The sequence below is a fragment of the Tenrec ecaudatus genome, chromosome 5 (genome assembly GCF_050624435.1).
Source record: "Tenrec ecaudatus isolate mTenEca1 chromosome 5, mTenEca1.hap1, whole genome shotgun sequence".
In the NCBI taxonomy this organism is placed as follows: domain Eukaryota; kingdom Metazoa; phylum Chordata; class Mammalia; order Afrosoricida; family Tenrecidae; genus Tenrec; species Tenrec ecaudatus.
The window spans coordinates 9345950-9366607 of record NC_134534.1 but is presented as its reverse complement, the minus strand read 5'-3'; the positions used below and the strand labels follow the sequence as shown (position 1 = coordinate 9366607).

The window sequence follows — 20658 nt, the reverse complement described above, 5'->3', positions numbered from 1 at the left end:
TTCCTTTCACCTCAAGGCCTGTGTACTGGCTTTTTCTTCTGCCTTGAATGCGGGCAGGCTCTTTGCATGCAGCGTCCTTGCAGTACTTGAGCTCAGTCCTCAGCAAGTCTTCTCAGATGGTTCTCTCTGCAGCACCTCTGTCAGACCTTAACTCACACACCTCTCTTGGTTTACCTTAGGTGTGGTGAAGGAAATATTCGGGTATGTGTTGGCTAATTGGCTGTGCTCCCTGCTTTCTTAAAATGTAAGCTCCTTGAGGCTGTTTTTTTTCCTTCCATTACTGGACCCCCAGCACGTGGAAGACTGAATGCCTATTAATTTAATGAACGGCTCAAGCCAAGACGTCATTTTAGTTAGGAAATGTAATGGATCTTAAGAACACGTTTTTCTTAAATCTTCCTCTTCATCCCCCCTCTTCATTTGTTAGGATTCTTCGAGGTTCAATGATTATTTAGATGACTTATCAAAGAACCTAGCCTTGAGATTTCTAGGCATCTTTCCCCAAATGAGAAGATTTTTACTTTGGTTTCGACTTCAGTGACTTTCTTCTACTTTTAAAATTTAAAATTCAAATAGCCTAGCCCAGCTGATATGCTTCTCCCTCCACTTCCTGTGCCCTCATTTTCTTACATTCATTCAACTCAGAATCTCAGGACCATGAAGGATTCCGTAGTACCAGAACCAGGGCTCAGAGAGCCAGGAGCATGTGAGCAAGTCAGGAGAAACAAAGCAAAGCCAAGGTAAACCTGGACACCAGACTGGCTCAAACCAGCTCTTTAAACCCAAAGGCATGCAGACGCGGAGCAGGGAAAGTGTGCTCTGCCAAAGGCAAGGGGGCATCTTCAAGCTTAGGCAGGGCAGGGAGAGTCACCCAAGGGGACAGAAATAATCCTTAGTGACTTTTCTTGTTCCTCCAAACCATCGAGAGACTTCTGAGGTCAGAAGAGGGGAAGGAGCAGGATGGACTCAAGCTTCTGACATCATGACCACACCTCATTTGCCTCTTGCCAAGGATGCAATCGTGCTCTTCAACCCAATCCAAAAAGGCGATTTCCGCTCTTCACCTCACTGGGCCTCCTGCCTACATTTGACTTGTTGACTGCCCCCTCCTTCTAGAAATGCTCTGCTCACCTGGCTTCCAGCACATCACGATCTCTAGTTCCCCTAAGACTACTTAAAGGCCTTTATCTTGGTCTTTCTGGAAGTTCTTTCTTTCAATTCTCAACTGGGGTTCTTCACTCCCTGCTCAGTTCCCTCCCGCTGCCGGTTTGGCCACATGACACTCAGATTCGGATGAGTTCCAGATACTTCTCTGTGGCCACCCCACTCTTGGATGCCTGAGCTTCAGAAGGGCGTGCTCCACAGTCTTCTTGATCTGTCTCCCCGGAAACGTCCAGGGCACCTCAAATCCAACACGTCACAAACGGCAGCCTTCCTGCTCCCAATCTCCTTCCAGAACTGGTTCCTTTAGTTGGCAACTCTGCTCTCCACCCTGCCACCCATGCGAGGGAAGTCTAAATCAAGTGTGACCATTCCTTTCGCTTACCCACCACATCATCATTTCATTAACTCATTTATGCTAGCTCAAATCAAGCCCTGTTATTTGCCAGGTGGCATCCTCATTTTGGGAGCCTGTAGGTGGTGCAAATGATTCATGTGCTTGGCTGGTAACTCCAAAGTGGAAGGGTTGAGTCCAACCTGGGGAGTCTCCGAAAAAAGGCCTGGAAATTGACTTCTGAAAAATCAGCCCTTGAACGCTGTGTTACCGTTCCTGTCAGTCACACACAAGTTCACCATGAGTCAGAACCCACTCCAGGCAGCTGGTTTGGTTTGGGTTCAACTGTAAACTAAAACACGGTAGGTGAAAGAGTGTTTGTTCCTGCCTTTGCCAAGCATACGAGCGACTGGCTCTCTCCCTCTGAATTAGCACCTCCTCTTCCCCTCTTTCTCCTTCATCATTGTCAGTACTTGGCATACGATAGATGCTCCCTGCATCTTTATTGAGTGAATGAATACATGAGAATGTAACCACTTGAATATCCACTGTCTAGACGACATGGAAGATGACATGGCACCAATATGTCATTAAAATATTTCTGAACACACATTATGAAGCAACAGAAGCCAAAGCATCTTGCCAATGTAACTGGAAAATCCCCTGTGAGGCATTGATCTGTCTCATCTGTGTCACACAAACACTCAGATAGTCTAGACTCCCGGGGGAATTGATCAGGGATTTGGGTGCAACACATGCCTAACTAGACCAGTCTCGATCTTCCAGGGGTGCATTACATCTCTGGATCGGCACACAGGGTTGACTGACCACGAGAGTTAAGCACAGGTACAAACTCTGAGCACTGGTGTCCATCTGTGTGGCTATTTAAAAATATCTGCACACGCTCACTGGCTCTTAAGTCTGAAGACATCAGAATGAATTGAGATTAATTCATGCTGACAATGGCACAGATGGATTGTATCCAGGTAAAACTCAATCATCATAAGAAATGTACAGTCTGGTTGAACATCAAGGATAATCATCTTTGAGTAATGATGACATCTTTGTATAACAGCTGCTTGATGACATCAGCAAATATGTTAGGAAATCAGCAAAAAAAAAATAGGGTGAAGTATTCCTATCCAATATTACCAGATCAATCAACCATCGAACAAAATCAAGCATCTCCCCATCTCTCTGTTTGGCTTTCATTTATTTGTAGCAATGTCAGGTACAACTGAGATTTAAACAATAAGGACTTCTCTCAATTTCTATAATTAACGTCAATGCAGAGTTTTCCAAAAGACAAAAAATACCGAGGGAGAGAGAACTTTACACAGCTATTCAGAGGCAGGCAGGCATCTCCTTCTCTCAAATGACCTCCTCCAGGCTCACGCTAAGGGCAGGCATGGGAAGCAGAGAGCATCACCAGCAGGCCATGCACCCACCCCAGGAATGAGAGAAGACTGTCATTTGACATAATAGCAAGTTGGGCCAAGCACTCCATCCAATTCAGGGATGGAAGGCATTGAGACTAAGGTGGTTGTGCCCTCAAAATAATCTGAGAGCCTGCCGACACTCACAAAAGAGTCGTGAGGATCGAAGGATAGAGGGTTGCAAGGCATACGAAGCCAAGCTCCACCTGCCATTCCTCCCACCCCTCCCCCGCCCCCAGTGGAATCTGGCCCATGGATTATTCCAATCCATTCCATTAATCCACTTTCACACAGAACTGGAAGGAACCGGAAATCAATCTGGCCTCGGAGGGCCCCATCCGTCTTTCAGCATCCTAACCTTTTCCCTTGAAAAGGTCTTTAAGCAGACCAATTTTTCTGTTCAGGGCCAGAAAAATTAGAAAATTCATCTCCTCTGGGTCTCCATCCAGCTTGGAGACACTGTTTATTCCTGGTGCCCTCAGCGTCTGCTAGACTGGAGGACTTCAGAAGCGGCTTGTCAAAGGACCCTCTTTCTGTGGTTTCTTTCCACATGTAGAGTGGAGCCACACCACCTAGCTTCTATCAAGTCAGCTGCACAAGGGACTTCGGAAAAGTCCCCGGAGCAAAGGATTGAAACCATGCAGTTAGGGCTTTCGGAAGCCCCACTGTCTCTGTTTGCCCGAGGTGATTAAAAGGAAATTCAAATTGGAGCCGGTGACTTTTCCCACCTGCCACTCCTTGGGTGCTCTGTTCATTCAGGGCAAAGCACATGCCAGAGAGGACGGGGTCTGTCACCACGGGGATACCCTCCGTTGGTGAACCCAATTCTCATGTGCCCCTCAGAGTCTGAGCATCTCTTTGAGTTTTAGTGTGATACCAGAATTGGAAAAAAATTAAAAATAATTTTGAGTATTGGTGACTTATTTCCCACCTGCTGCCTTCGTAACTCTGCCCCTCACCTAAGATGCAAATCCTCTCCCTTTATGACCAGAATGAGGTGACCAGCCTTAGCATTGTGTGTTACTCCTGACTCCTTTGCCATCCCCCACCCCACCCGCAGGTGACTCTGCGTGGCTTTGTTATTCCCAGGTCCACAGAGGCCTCTGGGTGTTCCTCTCAGAGGGACGCTCACAACTACCAGTGGACCGAGACCCACTGGAGTGTGTGTGTGTGTGTGTGGGGGGGGGGGATTCTCCAGGGCTCAGCCATCTCCTCGATGCTTTCCAACAGGTGTGGTTTGTGTTTGTTTTTGTGAAATCACATTGCAGCTTTAATAACATTCATTCTTAGTGACCCACTGACGTTGATTCCATTTCAACCCACAGCTGTCCCTATAGGACATGGCAGAGCTGTCCCAGGGGGTTTCCGAAGACTCGGAAAACTTTCCGGGACCAGCCTGCTGCATCTTTCGCTTTTGAGCCGCTGGTGGGTTTGAACCGCTGACCTTATTGGTTAGCGCTTAACCACTGTGCCACCAGGTGTGCTTCCTGATTTCTTTGAAAGGCTAGAACAAATAATGATTAATAATAATAATAAAATTAAAAGGGAGGGGTTGCTGGGAGCCTTCTGGCATGTTTGGAACCTGCATGCATAGGTTAATTCTGTCCTGAGGAGATACGTTTGCTCATCTGCAAATAGGCGCTCAACCGAGAAAAGGCTCAAGATGAACTGGTTTCCTGCAGGCAGCGGAGTTGAGGATGGACTCAAAGGAGCATGCGAAGCAGAAGAGGGAAGCGAGGACTTACGTTCTGTTTCCCCACTATGTTATCAAAGGGCAGCTCGGGGCTCCAGGACCCTTCTGTGAAGGTCGCCCCACTGGTTCTCCTCTCGGAGGGGCTCACCGACTCCTTGGCAATGTCTTCAGGCAAGGACAGCAGGCTCTCCTCGGGCTGCTTAATTAGATAGGTCTCTATGTTATGCTTCCTCAGGAATTCATTCCTCTCTTTCCCATGGCCCTCTTCCACGTTGTAGTCACCACTCAGGCAGTCCAGCGTGGCCTTGGAAATGTGAATCCTCCTGTGTGCACAGAGCAGAAGTCATTAACCCTGGCTGAGGGCCTGCAAGGACAATCACGGCTGGCGTATCTGGAGGAAGACCAACCCCAGAGGGGGACCGAGAGGGCATGCCCTCAAGGACAGTGCTTGTCCCTTGCCAAAGAAGAGGTAATCGAGGAAAGCAGAAGTACCAGCCTAAGTCAGTGAGCACCGGGCCGCTGATGTCCCACTGTTCATGCTGCCCGGGATAAACTGCAGCCCAGCTGAGTCACATCTAAGCAGCTCTTGTGTACGTCTTATGCCCATCAGACTTGTCTTTTCTGAATCAATGGTGGGTTTTTTTTTCAATTACGTTGCTTATACTGAAAAAGTAAATCCCCCAAATATTTCTGGACCCCAATAATGCCTTGTTTCCAAATCACTACTCAACGATTGCGCACAGAGGCGGTCTGCACACAGGGTCGCTTTGATGGCACCTGACGGCACCAAACCAACACCAACACCATCACCAAGCAACAATAATTCTAGGACCTGCTATTTGCATCTCTTCCTATTGTCTTACTTCTCATATCTGGGCGCCTGGCCTCTTCAGTGTAGCTACACCTTCTTAAAAGCATGGAGGTATCTTTTATTTCCAATAGGGTACATTGGCAGGGGGGTGGAGAGACCTTTGGGCAACTATTACAGGACAATTTCCCCTGTAGCATGTATATGGCAAGAAGCAGAGAGCAAAGCTGTGGGTGAAGGCAGGTTGGTGGCTGGCGAGGCTCACTCACAGACAGGTGACTGAATACTCATCCTTACCAGCCTCCAAAGCACACCTCCAGGCTCTGCTCTAGCAAGTCAGGAGATGTCCTCAAGAGCCTGAAGGCTCAAAGTTGAACTGCAAAACACGGCAAATGGTAAATTCTTCCAAGGAAGACTTGCTCGGTCTTCAGACTTGTCTAACTGGATCAGAATATCTACAGGGCATTTTTATCTCTCGGGTAGACTAGCGTGGCGGGTGAAAGTACCAGTTGCCTGGGTTCAAATCCCAGCTGTATCTCTTGCTATCCAGCCACCTTGCAGAGAGTCAGCTTTCTCACCCAGGGAATGGGGTGACCATAGTGCTCATCTCTCTGTGAAGACGAACCGATAAAGGTGGTGGTTACTGTTAGGGGCCGTCGACTGGCTCCATCTCATAGCACCTGAGTGCAACGCCACCTGGTCCTGCACCCTCTTATGCTTCAGCCGCTGTGCAGCCACTGGGTCAATGCATCTTGTACCTTTCTGAGCATTTTTTACATGACTTACCTAAACAGGCCTAAGTCATGTAAAATACTCAAACCAGTACCTAGCACACCGTCCACCCTAGAAAAGCAAATGCTCACATAAAGCAAAGTCTCCAAGATGTTCTGTGCTCGTGGTAGGATACAACCTAACTCCAAATACGGCTTCCAAGACTCCACTCTGTGGCCTCTACTATATTGAAGCTCATTTTCTGACACCCTACGATCGTGACCGATGCTCTTTCCAGCTCTTTAAGGACTTGACCTTTCTCCAAAGCCAATGTGCTGTTGCATGCCTTCTAGCTCACCACTGCAGTGATTATGGGGCTGGCACAAACGGAACTAGGGGTTGTTCGGTTGCGTGCATGGTCCGCTCGCCGTGAGCGAGAATCTCCTTGACAACAGCCACCCCTCTGGAACAAACCACTGCCACTGCCTAGAATCCTCGCTCTGCGTTGTCTACATCACAATTTCCTACTCTGACATCCCACTCACACGCCCCTTCCTTAGGCGGATGTGGATGCTCCTGGGAACGAAGGAATAAAGTAGGTCTTCAGACTTCGGCGTTGGTAATTCCAGAAATAACATATTTAAGAAAACACGGAGTATTTTCATTTCCTCTTTCTAGGGGCTTTTCCAAATGCTTGGTCATTTTTTCCTGCTACGTCTGCCTCCTCTACTCCGTCTTCTACCCCTGTGTACAGGAGTGATCACTCACGGCCAAGGACATGTAAATACTGCCCCTCCCCCCCCCCAAGCAATGCTTGGGTTTATTTTACAGTCAATTTATACAAATGAGTTTAAGTGGTAACAACTGAAGTTTCCACAAGGCTGATTCTCCCTGTTTGCTAATGATGGGTCCTTGTGGGTAACCACTGATTTCAAGGACGAGGATTTACAAATGCAAGGAAGCACCTTGAGAAATGGGCTGAAGAAGACGAAAGCACGGCCAGTCGGGGTTTTGTGAGTCTGTGTGGCGTCCCAGGACGGGCAGGGTTTCCCTGTGCTGCACAGATTCGGTCACTGTGAGCTGCAGCCACCTCGGTGCCACTGGACACCAACCACAGCTAGAAGATTCACCCAAATTGTCGGCCCTCCAGGAAGTGGCTATCGCAGCTTTCCTTCTCAGCTTCAGCTCACGAAGGCTACCCGGGAAGCCACCTTTGTCTCCCAGGCACAAGAAACCTCTTGGAAGGGCTCCCTGAAGTCCAATGGCTGCCTTTTTAATAACATAATTAAGTTAAATACCAACCCGGTTTGGCATTTTCTCTGGGTTCTACATTTTATTATCCTCCTGTCAGTGCCGGGGGACTAATATTTGCACGCGCTAAATCAATATTCCGTGTTCTGCAGTGGAAGCCACGCTCACGCTCTCTTATTACGGGTTCCTCGGCTAAAGTTATAATCAATACACACTTAAATGTTCTGAGAGAGCCGGTCTTAGACGGTCCTGCGCATCCTTGTTACTAAGCTGCGCTTTGCAGCGAGGCGCCTGCAGATGAGATATCTGGCGACGACATTTCCCTCTAAGGAAACGAATCAGCTCTCAGACCACCTTGTCATATATTGAGCGCCAGGTCAATGTAGCATTTACTCATCATTTCAAATGCCAGTATATAATAATGATCACGGGGGTAAACACAATATAGCAACCATGAATGCGGACCCTTTGGTGATGCCGGTGATTAACACGCTTGATAGGCTGGCGGTCTGAGTCTACCCAGAGGCTCTTTGGAATAAAGGCCTGGTAGTCTAGTCTACACCCCACCCCCCCTCAAAAATCAGCCACTTAACATCCCATGGAGCTCAGCAGTTATACTTTGACAAACATACAGTCACCAGGAGTCAGGTTCAACTCTATGCATCTTATTAGCATTCAGTAAAGGGGCCTTGGTGGGGTAATGGTTACGGGCTGGGCTGCTAACCACAAAGTCATCAGTTCGAAACCATCAGCCTCCCTGGGTGAGACTTCCTACACCCACAAAGAGTTTGAGTCTTGCAAAGAGTTATAGTCTCAGAAACCCACAGGAGTAGTTCGATCCTGTCCCATCGGGTCACTCTGAGTTGGCATCAACTTGATGGCAGTGGGTTTTTGAGGCCATTCTTTAAGACTGCTTTTACTTGACTGTTACCTGTAGCTTCTACTTGACATGGCGTGTTGTCATACATCATTTCCTTCTGTTAACAACCGAGGCTGCAAGTAGGGAGTCTGGCCCAGACCCACTGATGAGATGCACCTGGCCCAGTCTTTACCCCCACAGCATGCGTAGGTGCTGGGTTCAGACAGGACTTCTGCCTCTACTGTGTTTTCCAGATGCACACTGCCTCTTACGGTGATGGTCACATTCCCTATTTACTGAGTACAGGACAGAGGCCCTTGTGCACGTCAGCTCAATCAGCAGATGCACTTGAATGGAGGTTCTCCAAGCCCGAGGTCAAGGCCGGCAGCAGCAGCAGGCAGCTTGCTAGGGAATGGGAACTGTGGATCCCACACCAGATACACTGGGCCCACGGCCCGGAGGGTGCGTGGTGGTTGTCAGTGTTTTCAGGCCAATGTAACAAGGACAGGATTGGGCAGAGAGATGAAGAAACTTGGTTTAACTCTTTCACAACCCCTGCTTCAAGCTCACATGACTCAAGACTCGAACCCGATCTTCTGTTTATCTCTTTGTAAAATGTTTTAAAAATAAATCTTAAAAAATCTTTTCCTGTGACTTTGGTGAAAGTTCAGAGAGCAAATTGGTTTCCCATCCAGTGATTCAGGCACAGTTGGTTTGTGGCATGAGTTGTCGTCCCCACTGGGCGCCCGGTCTCCTGTGAGGACAGTCACTGAACTGCCCAAGCATTATCTCCACGCCCTCCAAGCAAAGTGCTCTGATTAGCCCTAGCATGCAGTTAGCTCTATCACCCATATCGGATGTAATGTGTAACAGATACAAAGAGCATTTGTTCAATCTATGGATAATTCTCCATTCAGCCTCGCTTTTAAGACTCCATCCCAGAACCATAGATACATCTGCTGCCTAGTTTGTTTGAACTCACTTGCTAGCTACTTGTAGGAAAATCCCAAAGAACTGTAGGCTCTCGAGATGCACTGGGAATATGTCAGGCTCACCTTAGTCCCACACTTGCATGGGAAGCAGGTAACACACCTTGCACAGTGAGGGAGGGGGTAGGTGGGTGTCCCCTGAGAATAGTAGTCAGCATGGGAAATCACTGCATGGCTGACAAAGCAACTGACACCCAGTACCCTGATGATGCCCAGAAGACATAAGTGAGGTAGGCTGTGGCCATACGGCAAGTAAGAAAACAAATCCTCCTGGAGGGGGGATAAGACTCACTGTGTCATAAGCATCACCGTCTTTCTGTAGTGAGGGAAGCGGGACTCGGAGAAGTTACGGAATGGCCTGAGATTACACAGGTGCGGCTGTGAAAGCCCAACTTAGCACCACAGCGACACACAGGTACTGTACCTGCTTCATGCCACATGCTAAAGGTTGCACAGCTTACCGGGAGGAGAGTGGAAATCCTGGTTTCCCCGGTTCCACCCCCTGTAGTTCTTTTCCGTTTCCCCTCATGGCAGCGTCTGACCTGATGGCAAATCTAACTGGCAAGGAGTAATAGCTAGAACTTTGTGAATCAAAAGGCAAGGCGGGCGGGTGGAGGGAACTTATGGATGTGCTCTGTCTGTTCATGCTAGCTCTCTTGTTCCTGCGCGCTCTTCCTCTTTATCTATCCGGCTTATGTATCTCTCTATCACAGCAGAGAGAGAGAGAGAGAGAGAGAGAGAGAGAGAGAGAGAGAGAGAGAGAGAGAGAGAGAGAAAGATAGATCAGTACAACTCTTCCCTTGTTCACATCTAACTGAGCTCTTGCTAGTCCCAACGGATGGGCTAACTGGTCTTAAAATCACTGTTCGTTCAGCTAGTCTTTCAGGTTACTAGTACTTTGGAGATTCTTCACTCACTGGCCCATATCGGAAAAATTTGAAGAGCGGAGTTTTAAGAGTGGGTGAGGATCCTGGGTTTCATCAGTTCAGTCCAAGGTCATATGGAAGGTTGGTAGATCTTAACTCTAGCTGTGCACTAGAATTACCTTAGCAGTGTGTGTGTGTGTGTGTGTAAATGAGAGACACACAGAGAGTATATACAAGGGAGCTTCCAAAAGTTCATGGATCAGATCTCAAAATCATAAGACAGACCAGGCTTACTGATCTGATAGAGAAACTAGCACAGCTCCCATGACCATGGCCTTGAGTCATCTATTCACATCCGACCTCAAGGCTAGAATCAATTAACCACTTAAGATCAAAAGGACAGCATTTACCCAAGAACAAAGCTCAAAGGTTTACTGAAAAGGAAGAAGAGAAACAGGAAGCACAGGGAGGAAGTAGGTTGAGGGAGGAGATTCCAATGGATGCCTTAAAACAAAATGTGTTTTAATAGTTGAAAGTAAAACTAACGCTTGGTAAGCCTTCCTCAAATTCCCAACAATTTTTTTTTAAATGAAGAGTATAAGGGATCCAGAAGGAATAGAATTGTATTTATGAATTCTTGGGAAAATTCCATTATCTTTTAATGCAATTTTTTTCATCGAACTTGTGAAGCTCTGGTGTGTGTGTGTCTCTGTACATGGATGTGTGTGGATACATACACATAGTTATATCTACACTACAATATTGATCAGGAGCTTCCAGAAGTTTGTGGAAAATGGAATTAAAAATAATCAAATTTTCCACGAGCATTTTTCAGCCCACCACGTGCCTGCTATTTCGGTTTTTCATTTAGTGATGTATTTGAGTGTATGGTTATAGAGTTACACACCTACGCCCACCTGCACAGATTCTGCTTTGGTAGTTGAATCAGCATGGCAGGTGGGCATTGGTCTTTGTGAAAAATCCCTCTCATGGTTCTAAGCCTGAGGGTCAGTGCTCCCCCGAGCTGAGCCCAGAAGAGTTGGAGGACGCCCCGCCTTCCTCACGGCCTATGGTGCATTTCCTTCCACTGACCTGTCTCGCGCCCCAAGGATGGCTACTTTAATCTGGACACACTATCACCGAGTGTGCAAATCACAGGGTTAAGCAAGAAGGGCTTTGCTTTGGCTTACCCAGGGATTCCTCCAGACTCGAGCTTGTTCGCAATATCCACGTCCCACGACCAGACATCAAACTGCCACTTCCGCAGGCCGAGCACGCCACACAGCACTGAGCCCGAATGGATTCCAATCCGCATGTCAACATCATGCTTCGTCCTTGACCGCACATACCTGTTGATAGAGGTGTGAGGTCAGAGGAGGGATCTCATTCCTCCCTATTCAGATGGCATCTTGTCCACGAGGACTCTTGGACTCCCTCTAACAGGAAGGATTCTCTCTTCTACCTGAACTTTCAACGACCCTGGAATCCTACATCCCCAAGCCTGCTCATCGTTTGGCATCCGAATCTTTTTCTACTCAATGAAGCGTCAATCTGGATCCGTAGTGAGTCTGTATTTCATCTTGGATTCCCCTGCCGGTCTAGGCATTTTCACTCAGTTCCCTTCTCTCCATTCCTCCAGCCAAGCACCCTAGGTCAGGCCACCACTTAGCCTGGCGCTTCCTGCCTCCCCTTTCCTCCTCCTGGTCCAGACTCTATGTGGATACAAGGGACTCTTTCTCAACACAGATGTGACCATGCCACACATCTCTCCCTTGTTTACAACTCTTTACTGAGCCTCTGCCCTTTTGAGCAACGGTCACCAAGGGAGAATGTTCTGTCCTGGGGTGACCACTGGGAGGCAGGAAGGTGTCAAACATCCATTCATAGAGTTTAAGGTTTTGTTTTTTAATCTTAGAAGAGCTTTACATCCTGTGGGACGACCCTGGTGACCTTACAGGGTCCAAGTCGGACTGTTTGTCAACATGGCAGATCCATCTATAGGTAAGAGGTGCATGTCTACCAATGGGGCAAACACGCTTCTCTTCACACTCAGAGACTTTTAATGAGCAACACCAGTTTATGGCACAGGACTGGGCCATATGATGTGATATGATGGATTATAGGGGACTTTGTCAACGTGAACATTCGAATGGCAGGTTATTCTAGCCAGAAATGGTGAGGCAAGTACTAGAAACATCTTCACAGCCACGTGGAAGTTCAATAGCAATTTCATTTGCAAATGCTTACAAGGGGTGTCAGACTTAAAGGTCATTTGTGCATTTCTCTCCTCTGGACAAAAAGGTAAGGCTTTCCAGTTTGCTGGCTTTTCTGGGCTAGCTGCTGGCCATTAACATTCAGGGAATGCCCTGGTACATCCAAATGAAAAGGCATCTTGATATTTTATCACCAGAGGAGTTTAAATTTATTCACTGCCTTTCTTTTCATTTGTTTTCTTCTGCCATGCCTGGGATTTGATGTATAAAGACCAAGAGCTGACGGTATGTGAACTCACTCACTCCCGTCAGTCAGTGCCCACTTAGAGTGACCCTACAAGACAGGGCAGAACTGCTTCTGTGGTTTTCCAAGACTATAATCCATATATAGATATGAATTATATCTATGCATATGTATTACTAGTTTTATTGATATAAAATTCACATATCATAAGCTTCCATAATTAATTCATTTTTAAAAAAGTTGTATATACATCAACAAAATCAGTTCTAATGCTCCCTCCCTCCTCCTGCATTCATTATTTGCTTTCCAATTACCCTCCCCCCCTCCCCACTCCCTGTCCCCAAGAAACCATTGCATCTGTTATTGTCTCTAAGCATCCACTCCTTCATAAACTAGGAAACCTAACAGAAACAATTAAAAAAACAAAAAACAGACTAACTCTTTATGGGAATAGACAACTTCATCTTTCTCCCTCAGAGCACCTGGCAGTTTCAAACTGCTGACCTTGTGGTCAGCAGCCCATTGCAGAGCCACCACAGCACTGGGCTATTGATCCTGTTTAGAAAGGCTGCCTTCCATTGTATAAAACCACACACACACACACACACCATCCCCCTTGGAGGGGCAGGACTTTGTGTATTCCTGAAGCTACAGTGGCGGGACTTCTGGGTTATCGTCCTGTTTGGTTCTTCCAGAGCAGCCCATGAAGAGAGAGGACACTGCACACCATCAGCTACACGCAGAGAAAACGCTAGACCTCACCTGCATTATGATCACCTGCATCTTGTCCCTCTTTTCCATAGACTCTGAGCTTCGGCTAGGCATTTCATTTCCAGGTGGCTAGGAACCAGCATTGGCTTGGTGGCAGTGGACACCCAGCCCAGTGCCTGGGCACAGCCAGGCCTCAAAGTGTTTATCTGAGTTGGTGGCGAAAGCTCCACATTCTCTTCTCATCAGCTCCGTGGCTGTCAGAAGGCCAACATCTCTGGTCTTAGACTTCCAATGCCCCCCGCCCCCCCGTACGGGTGCCCCACTATACCTGACCGCTGGGGAATGACCCTTCACGTTCCCTCCCATTAAACAGAGCGCGTCCACACCCATCTGTTCCCATGATGCACTCTCGGTAAGGTTTATGGTGAAGAAAAGGTGAACTTGAAATTTATTTTTTGGCAGCTCTCTATCAAACTGGGACCGTGATGGTTATGTGGTAAGAGATGAAGCCTTTGAAGCGTTTTTTCTTTCAATACAAAGGCTTCAAATGGCTCCTTTTTTTATTATTGGAAACATTTTTATTGTGCGTTAGGTGAAGGTTTAGAGTACATTGTAGCTTTACTTTCAACAATTCATACACATCCTGCTTCGAGCCGTCCTCTGCAATCCCTTTATTCCACTTTCTCCCTAGCTTCCGCCTTCCAGTCCTCAGATGGCTCTCTCTGGGCCACTTAATCTTGCTACCGAAATTGTGGTGTGATGATGTGGCGCGGGCACCAATCCGTGAACCAGAATCTCCTCCCTTAAGGAAAGGGATGGCTGGACACAGAGACAGGCTTTGGCAGGGAAGCGTTTGGTGTCACGGGGGAGACAACAATCCAGTCCCCCAGAAACACCGACTGCATTGCTGCGTGTAGTCGTCTCACAGGCAGCGGGAGCTGCGGCAGATCACGGGCCTTCCTCCTGTCCTCCTGCGAAATGAGGATGCAGCGGTTTCTCGAGATTGAATAAACAGCTTTCAACATGCAGCTACACAAACAAGTTCACATCTTTCTGGTACTCTCTGATTTGAGCCAACATCCATCTGACATCAGCACCGATATCCCTTGTTCCAGACCCTCTTCGGAATCTGACCTGAACCCCTGGCAGCTCCCTGTCAATGTACTGCTGCAACCACTGTTGGAAGATCTTGAGCAAAATCTCACTTCCGTTGATGTCGGGGCTATCATTCTATAATCTGCACTTCCTCTTGGGCCACCTTTCTTTGAAATGGTTGAAAATATGGCTCTCTTTCAGTCCGTTGGCCAAGTGGCTGTCGTCCACACTCTTGGTGTAGATGAATGAGTGCTTCCAGAGGCAAATGGTGCGTTGCATTGGGTACATCTTCCACACAACATCTCCTCAAAGTGCTGGAAAGCATCCTTACTTCAAGATCGGGTGTGCCTGACCCGAGCCATGGCATTTTCCACGGACTCATACGCATGTGGAAGGTGGGCGTTGGAGAACGAAGAAGAAGCGATGCATTTAAATGAGGGTGCTGGTGAAGAAGACGGACAGTGCCATGGAGCGGTAAAAGAAAAAACAAGACTCTTTTGGTAGGAGCGCAGCCTGAGTGCTACTTAGAGGAAGGATGGCAAGACTTCATCTCACGTTGGACATGCTGTCGGGCGAGACCAGTCCCTGCAGAGACACCATGCGTGGTAAAGTCGAGGAGCAGTACAAGACCTAGTGTTGGTGAAGGTTGCTACAGTGATGCAACAATGGGCTCATGCGTCAGAATGGTTGTGTGGAGGGCGCAGGGCCTGGCGCTGTCCCGTGCTGTTCCACACAGGGTCGCCAAGAGTGGGAACGGACTTAACCGCAACAACAACATGCACCGAACCCAAACCATGGGATTTTCCTTCCCTTAATACGCAGGTGAACGTCGACGCTGCATAAAGAATGCAGAAGAATCAGTGCATTGAATGAGGGTACAAGGGAAGAAACTGGACCCCCCAAAAGAACAAGCCAATCTGTCTTGGAAGCAGCACAGTGGGAGTGCTCCGTAGACGCACTCTAGAACTGTTCTCAGAAGGAGCACCGCCCTCCAAAGGCCATAGGCGTGCCCGCAGTGAAATTACATTGCTTCCTGCATTTCTCAGTGCTCTCCACCCATGGGTGCTGCTTCAGCCGGCATGGACCTCCGTCTCTCCTCCACTGCATTTGCACCGCTACCCAAACCCAGTTCTCTGGACGCCGCCTCTGTGCTCCTGCAGGTGGGGAGGGGGAAGAACACTCCCCTGTTCTTTCCACCTGCCGATGCTTCTCTTCCTTTGTGAAATAGCTTGCTATCTCTAGTTACCGCCGTCATGCCTGCTTCGTGTGCAGGATACAGGGAAGAACATAGAAGAAACGTAAAATCCACCTTGTTCCATGCAGCCTTGTTCCACGCAGGGATTTGCAGCCTTCTTGCTCAAGGACATGGAGGGATAGCTGGGCTGAAACAATGGTTTCAGACAGAACAACAACGGTGAGGTTGTACAGACTGGGCAGTGCACTGCTCTGTTGTACAGAGGGTTGCTATGCACTGGGGCTGACCGGTTGGCACCTACCAATCCCCATCCCCCTCCTTTCTATAAGAAGCGAGTGTTTGTTTTTGAACTGCAGGGGTGGGTACATAGTCAATGAAGTAATCGTCTATAAACTCACGAGCTATTGAATATTCATGTCAGCCCTGGTGTTGACTGGCTGCTCTTATTGTAAATGCATTTTTCAATTATTTATGAGCGGACATACATGAGAAGTTATGAATGTTGCATTAAAAATACAGGTGCGCTTCATCTCTTTCCTGTAGCCTTTCTTCGAGCTCCTATTTCTGATGTGGTTTCCGTTGTTTAGGGGGCTGTCGAGTCAGTGCTGACTTTCTAGAACACGTGTGCACATACACACACCTGGATTTTGCCATTTCTATCCGCTAGGTTGGTACCATCGTTCACACCTTTGCTTCCAGGGTGAGAGTTTTGGTTCTTGGTCAGAAACCTGCAGTGGGGATACTTTAGTAACACCTCCAAACAGAGAAGTCTGTTTCCCTCTCACGTGCACTTAGGATTGGCTTGACACCTGCCCACTTGTCAAGTCTGCTGATGCCGATGCCGTGAGCAGCAGACACGCCCGGTCTTTTCGGATGTCTGCATCCTGTCCTGGCTTGTCTGACTGGAGGCTTAGCAGCACCGGTTTGGCTGGATCCGTATACAAGGGACCAGGTCACTCCGGTAACAGTTCTGCAAAAATGATACATCACACCCAAACAAAGGAGTCATGCGTGTTTGTGGATCTGGAGATTCCAGCCCGGAAGGTCATCTTGCGATCCTAGCACCGGCCTATGGGCGCTGGGCTCTTTGCACAGAGGAGGCGTGGGGAAGAGCAGAGGTCACGGAGACACTCTGATACCTCAATCGGGGCTTGACCTTGGACAAAATATACAGGGTGGCCGTACATTCTGGAGACAGCAGCCAATAAATGCTTTATTAATGTTACGTCACAATGTGCCATGTACCCTTTCCTCGGCTTCTAGACTTTATCGCTCCCAGTTGGAACGAGAGCCCTGGGGGGCAAAAGACAAGAGTCCATTGTGTGTAAGTGATGGCTGCATGAGATTGTTTCCTTTCCCACCAAACTGTCAGTGGACTCTTCTTCCTCCACCCACATTAAGATGGAAACAATGTCCACTTGTGATCCCTCAGGGCCCACGCTTGACCAGTGATTGAGAAAACTCTAGAAGCCCAGGCCAACTATACCCAACTCTGAGCTCCTGTTCATTCCTTGGCACAACACTTCCCTTTTTAGCTGGAAGAATTAATGCCGGACCTAAAACCACCTACATGATAATCAAGGATTTGTTTGGGTATTAATAGACTCTGAGTCATACCATGAAAAAAATGCCACTAAATGGTCTTAATCTAAGGGAGTGACAGCAGCACTTTATCAACTCTCGAGAGAAAGCCCGTGAGTCATTTCAGCCTACTCCATCTCACTTGTCACTCTCCCACTCGAAGCATCCAGACAGGAGCACTTCCATTGAAAAGCAAGGTCAAGGAGGGGAAAGTTCTGTTCAGAAAGAGAATGGATAATGCTCTAAGTATCTTTAAGCATTCAATAATAGATGCTCACTTCTGGTATGTTCTCTCTGCGGTCCATCTTCTGCTCATGCCCAAGATACAAACTCCCATGGAGAGGTTTGCTGTGGGCACTTAATTTTTTTCGCAGTTGGTCAATTACAGCTTTTCAGAACTGGCATGGACTTCAGAGCTGGTCTGCCCCCTTGACTCATTGTACAGGCAGTTGTCCAAGGGATCTCCTTAATGGGCACCAATGATCAAGAGAAGGCCCTGAGAGGGACCTATTTCCAGGGCTGAGCGCTGTAACTGGACACAGAAGGAGCTCCGAAACTGCTGACTAATCTACCAGTGACTGACAAAACAGGTCACGTGCTGAATTCCCCTGAGAGCTGGTACGAGATCCCACATCTTCCGGTCTCAGTCGCATTGTCTCCACTAAGAGCGAACGCAGGAACACGCCCTCATTCTAGCTTGCCGGCAAATTCCTCAAGCGACCAAATCAGAGGCTGAGAAAAGTATCAAATTCTTTTCTGTTCTACCACAGTTGGTCAACATGGTGCTCCAGGATGGAACCCAGAGGTCCTCTCCACAGGAACAGAGAGGGAGGAGGGACTTCTGCATCAGCAGGTTGGACGCGTCCAATCTGGCGCCACCTGTGAACTTGGTCGTAGGGGTGATGAAGGAGTGGGCTTTTTTGCCATAACTTTCCTAAGAAACCACTAGAAATTCCTATCACACCTCACTCTTTTTGCCAAAGCCTTTTCCTGGTCTTATGGGGGTCTTTTGGGATATCCAGTCAAGGAGGCATGAAGCCTGTTGGAATGGCTATCAGAGATTTTCCATGAGGACAGGTGGGGCAATCAGCCTGTGACAATCACATTGTTCTCAGTTACGATGGAGGTCTACGAGCTTTATTCCAAGCATGGACGGCGGGTGGCGCTGTGGGCACAGGAGCCTCTCCTGACAGAAAGGGGCCAAGAAGTACCAGGAGGTTGTGGTGCGTTGATATTGGCTGGATGGAGTAGCAACAACATTCTCCTCCTTAGAAGCGAGGTGGCGGGACTGATTCCCTTAGACACATCATCAGGAAAGACCAATGTCTAAAACAGGGCTTCAGGTGTGCCAGAGAGTCGGCACAAAGGAGAGAAGCCCTTGGTGGGCGGGCCCAGGCAATGGATCCCAACATGCCGGCCTGGTGAGTGGATGGTGGCATGAGACCAGCGCACCACCCGGTCATCAAGAGTTGGAGCCAACTCAGTAACAACACACAGCTGGTGAAGGTCAGGAACGTGTGCAGCCAGCCCAGTGTCACCACCCTCCAATTATCCAGCGTGGGTTACACAAGGGGACGAGATGAGTTTAAGAGACATGATCCCCAAGGTTTGTCAAGCATTTGCTTGTCACTTGCATTTTATCAGGGCACTCAGCACAGGGTCATTCAAAACATCTGGACAATGAAAGTGAGATAAACCAGGATGGGCCTCTGGGCTAAGCCACACCTGGATGCTCTGAACTTCAACTTTCCTGCCAATGAAATAAGTGAATTCAAAGACACCCACTCAGCAAGGCGAGCTTGTTGTAAGAACCCCATGGGTCCGCAATGTTTCAAGGCCTAGCCTGTTGCCTGACATATCGTGTTGGTAGGTTTCTGTTCCGACGTTTCTGCCCGGAGCATGACTCGGGGGTGGGGGCTCGTGCAGCTCTGCGCAGCAACAGGGCTTTCATGGGCTCTTCCTCGTCCTGGCATCCCAGGGCATCTCCTAGACATGGACGTCTCTTTCCCTTCCCCTTGATTCCCAATGATAGACTGCTGTGGGCGGTGGGGTGAGGGGGGGGGGTTGTCTGGTGTCGAGTGTTGGTGCCGCCCAGAGAGCACATCTCTCCTGCATTTCAATTGCTTTTCTCTTTCTCTGCCAAGTGAGGGAGGAGGCAGAATCACCGACCAGGGCCCTATCTCCCCTCACAAATTAGAGCAGCAAACAGTGGAAAAAAATGATCCTGGGTGTTTTTCTAGTGCTTGCATTCAGCTGTCAACGTGCAAAGTCTTCGGCGTCCCCAGAAGAGGGCAGTACAGGCAAGATTTGGATCCATAAGCCATCCTCCTGAGAGGAGTCATGCAGCCCATGTTCTGAATGGAGCTTACTTGGAGCACGTCCAGTGCGAGGTCACCTCCTTCCAGTCCTGCTATCACCCTCCGGGTGGATAATGCTCTGTCAGTCCAGGCCTGGACAGGGCTGAGACCCAGAGGTTTGGTCACACGGCAAATGGTGGTGGGACTGAGATCGAATCCCTGCGTCTGCATGAACAGTGTCTGTGCCTGCCTTTATACCATGCTGCCTCCAAGAGGGGAGCCCTGCCCATGGCCTCTGTTAGGTGAGCAGGCTGGAAGACCAGGAAGGTGAGCGCGTTATTTCTAGAAGGGAAACCAAGTGAGCGTGGGAGCCAGGCAGAAGGAAGCAAAAGGGAAGGAAGGGCCAGTGGTGGGGGGCGCGGAGTCAGTGCAGGGGAGGGGCACACTTGGTATTTGTTCTTTGGCTGTCTCAGAACAGAGTCTGCAGACATGTTAGCATGTAGGGTTGGTAGTATATATGTTCCCCAGAAGTTACTCAGTCCAGGAGGTTCTGGGGTTACCTGGAGCCACCTGAATCTCCGAGATGCGTGTTCATGCCTCCCGCTGGTTACGGAAGGGAAAGGCTACAGGGAATAGGAGCTGCCACCGCTCTTGAGGTGGACGGTGGGCCAAAGTCACACGGCAACAAATGACCAAGCGGAAAGGATTTCTCCAGCATTGAAACCACACCGGTCTTAGCCAAGTCTCTGGACCGTGACTTACCGGCCTTGTGATCTTGATGAGCCCCTTAACCCCCTAAAGCCAAAGTTCACCCGATTGCCAAGAGAGACGCTTGTGTTCCGTTTGGTTTTCCATAGAGCAGCTGTGAGTAACATGAGCGAGTGCCCAGGAAGTCTCTCAAAAGCTACAGTAACTCAGCAGAAGGTGCGATAAAGAGCTCCCATCCGCATATCTATTCCCCGGGAGGCTAGTTTCCGAGGGAGGCTTTACGTGACCATGGGCTTACCAACAGAGCAGTTAGGAGGGCCGTGTCCGTGGAGCACAAGGAAGCAGGACCACATGTGGAGACGCGTATGTGTGCCCTCTTCTTGAAGAAGAGCAACAAATCAACCCACCTACTCAGTTCGCATGACGTGGATCCCATCTCCCAGTGACCTCGTGTGCGGTGGCAGACTGGACCTCGGCTCCCCTGGATTTTCAGTGGCTGTGATGTC

The 20658-nt window shown here is 48.7% G+C and overlaps 1 protein-coding gene across 1 annotated transcript in view; it reads right to left on the bottom strand.

Annotated features, from left to right (window-relative positions):
• The window catches only part of ADCY8 (adenylate cyclase 8), a 185025-nt gene that overhangs the window by 74212 nt on the left and 90155 nt on the right, over nucleotides 1-20658 (bottom strand). The window contains exons 6-7 of the mRNA XM_075550577.1: nucleotides 11299-11457; nucleotides 4677-4947 (exon numbers count right to left, since the gene is read on the bottom strand). Of these exons, the coding sequence (XP_075406692.1) occupies nucleotides 4677-4947; nucleotides 11299-11457 (430 nt within the window). The remainder of the gene's footprint in view (nucleotides 1-4676; nucleotides 4948-11298; nucleotides 11458-20658) is intronic.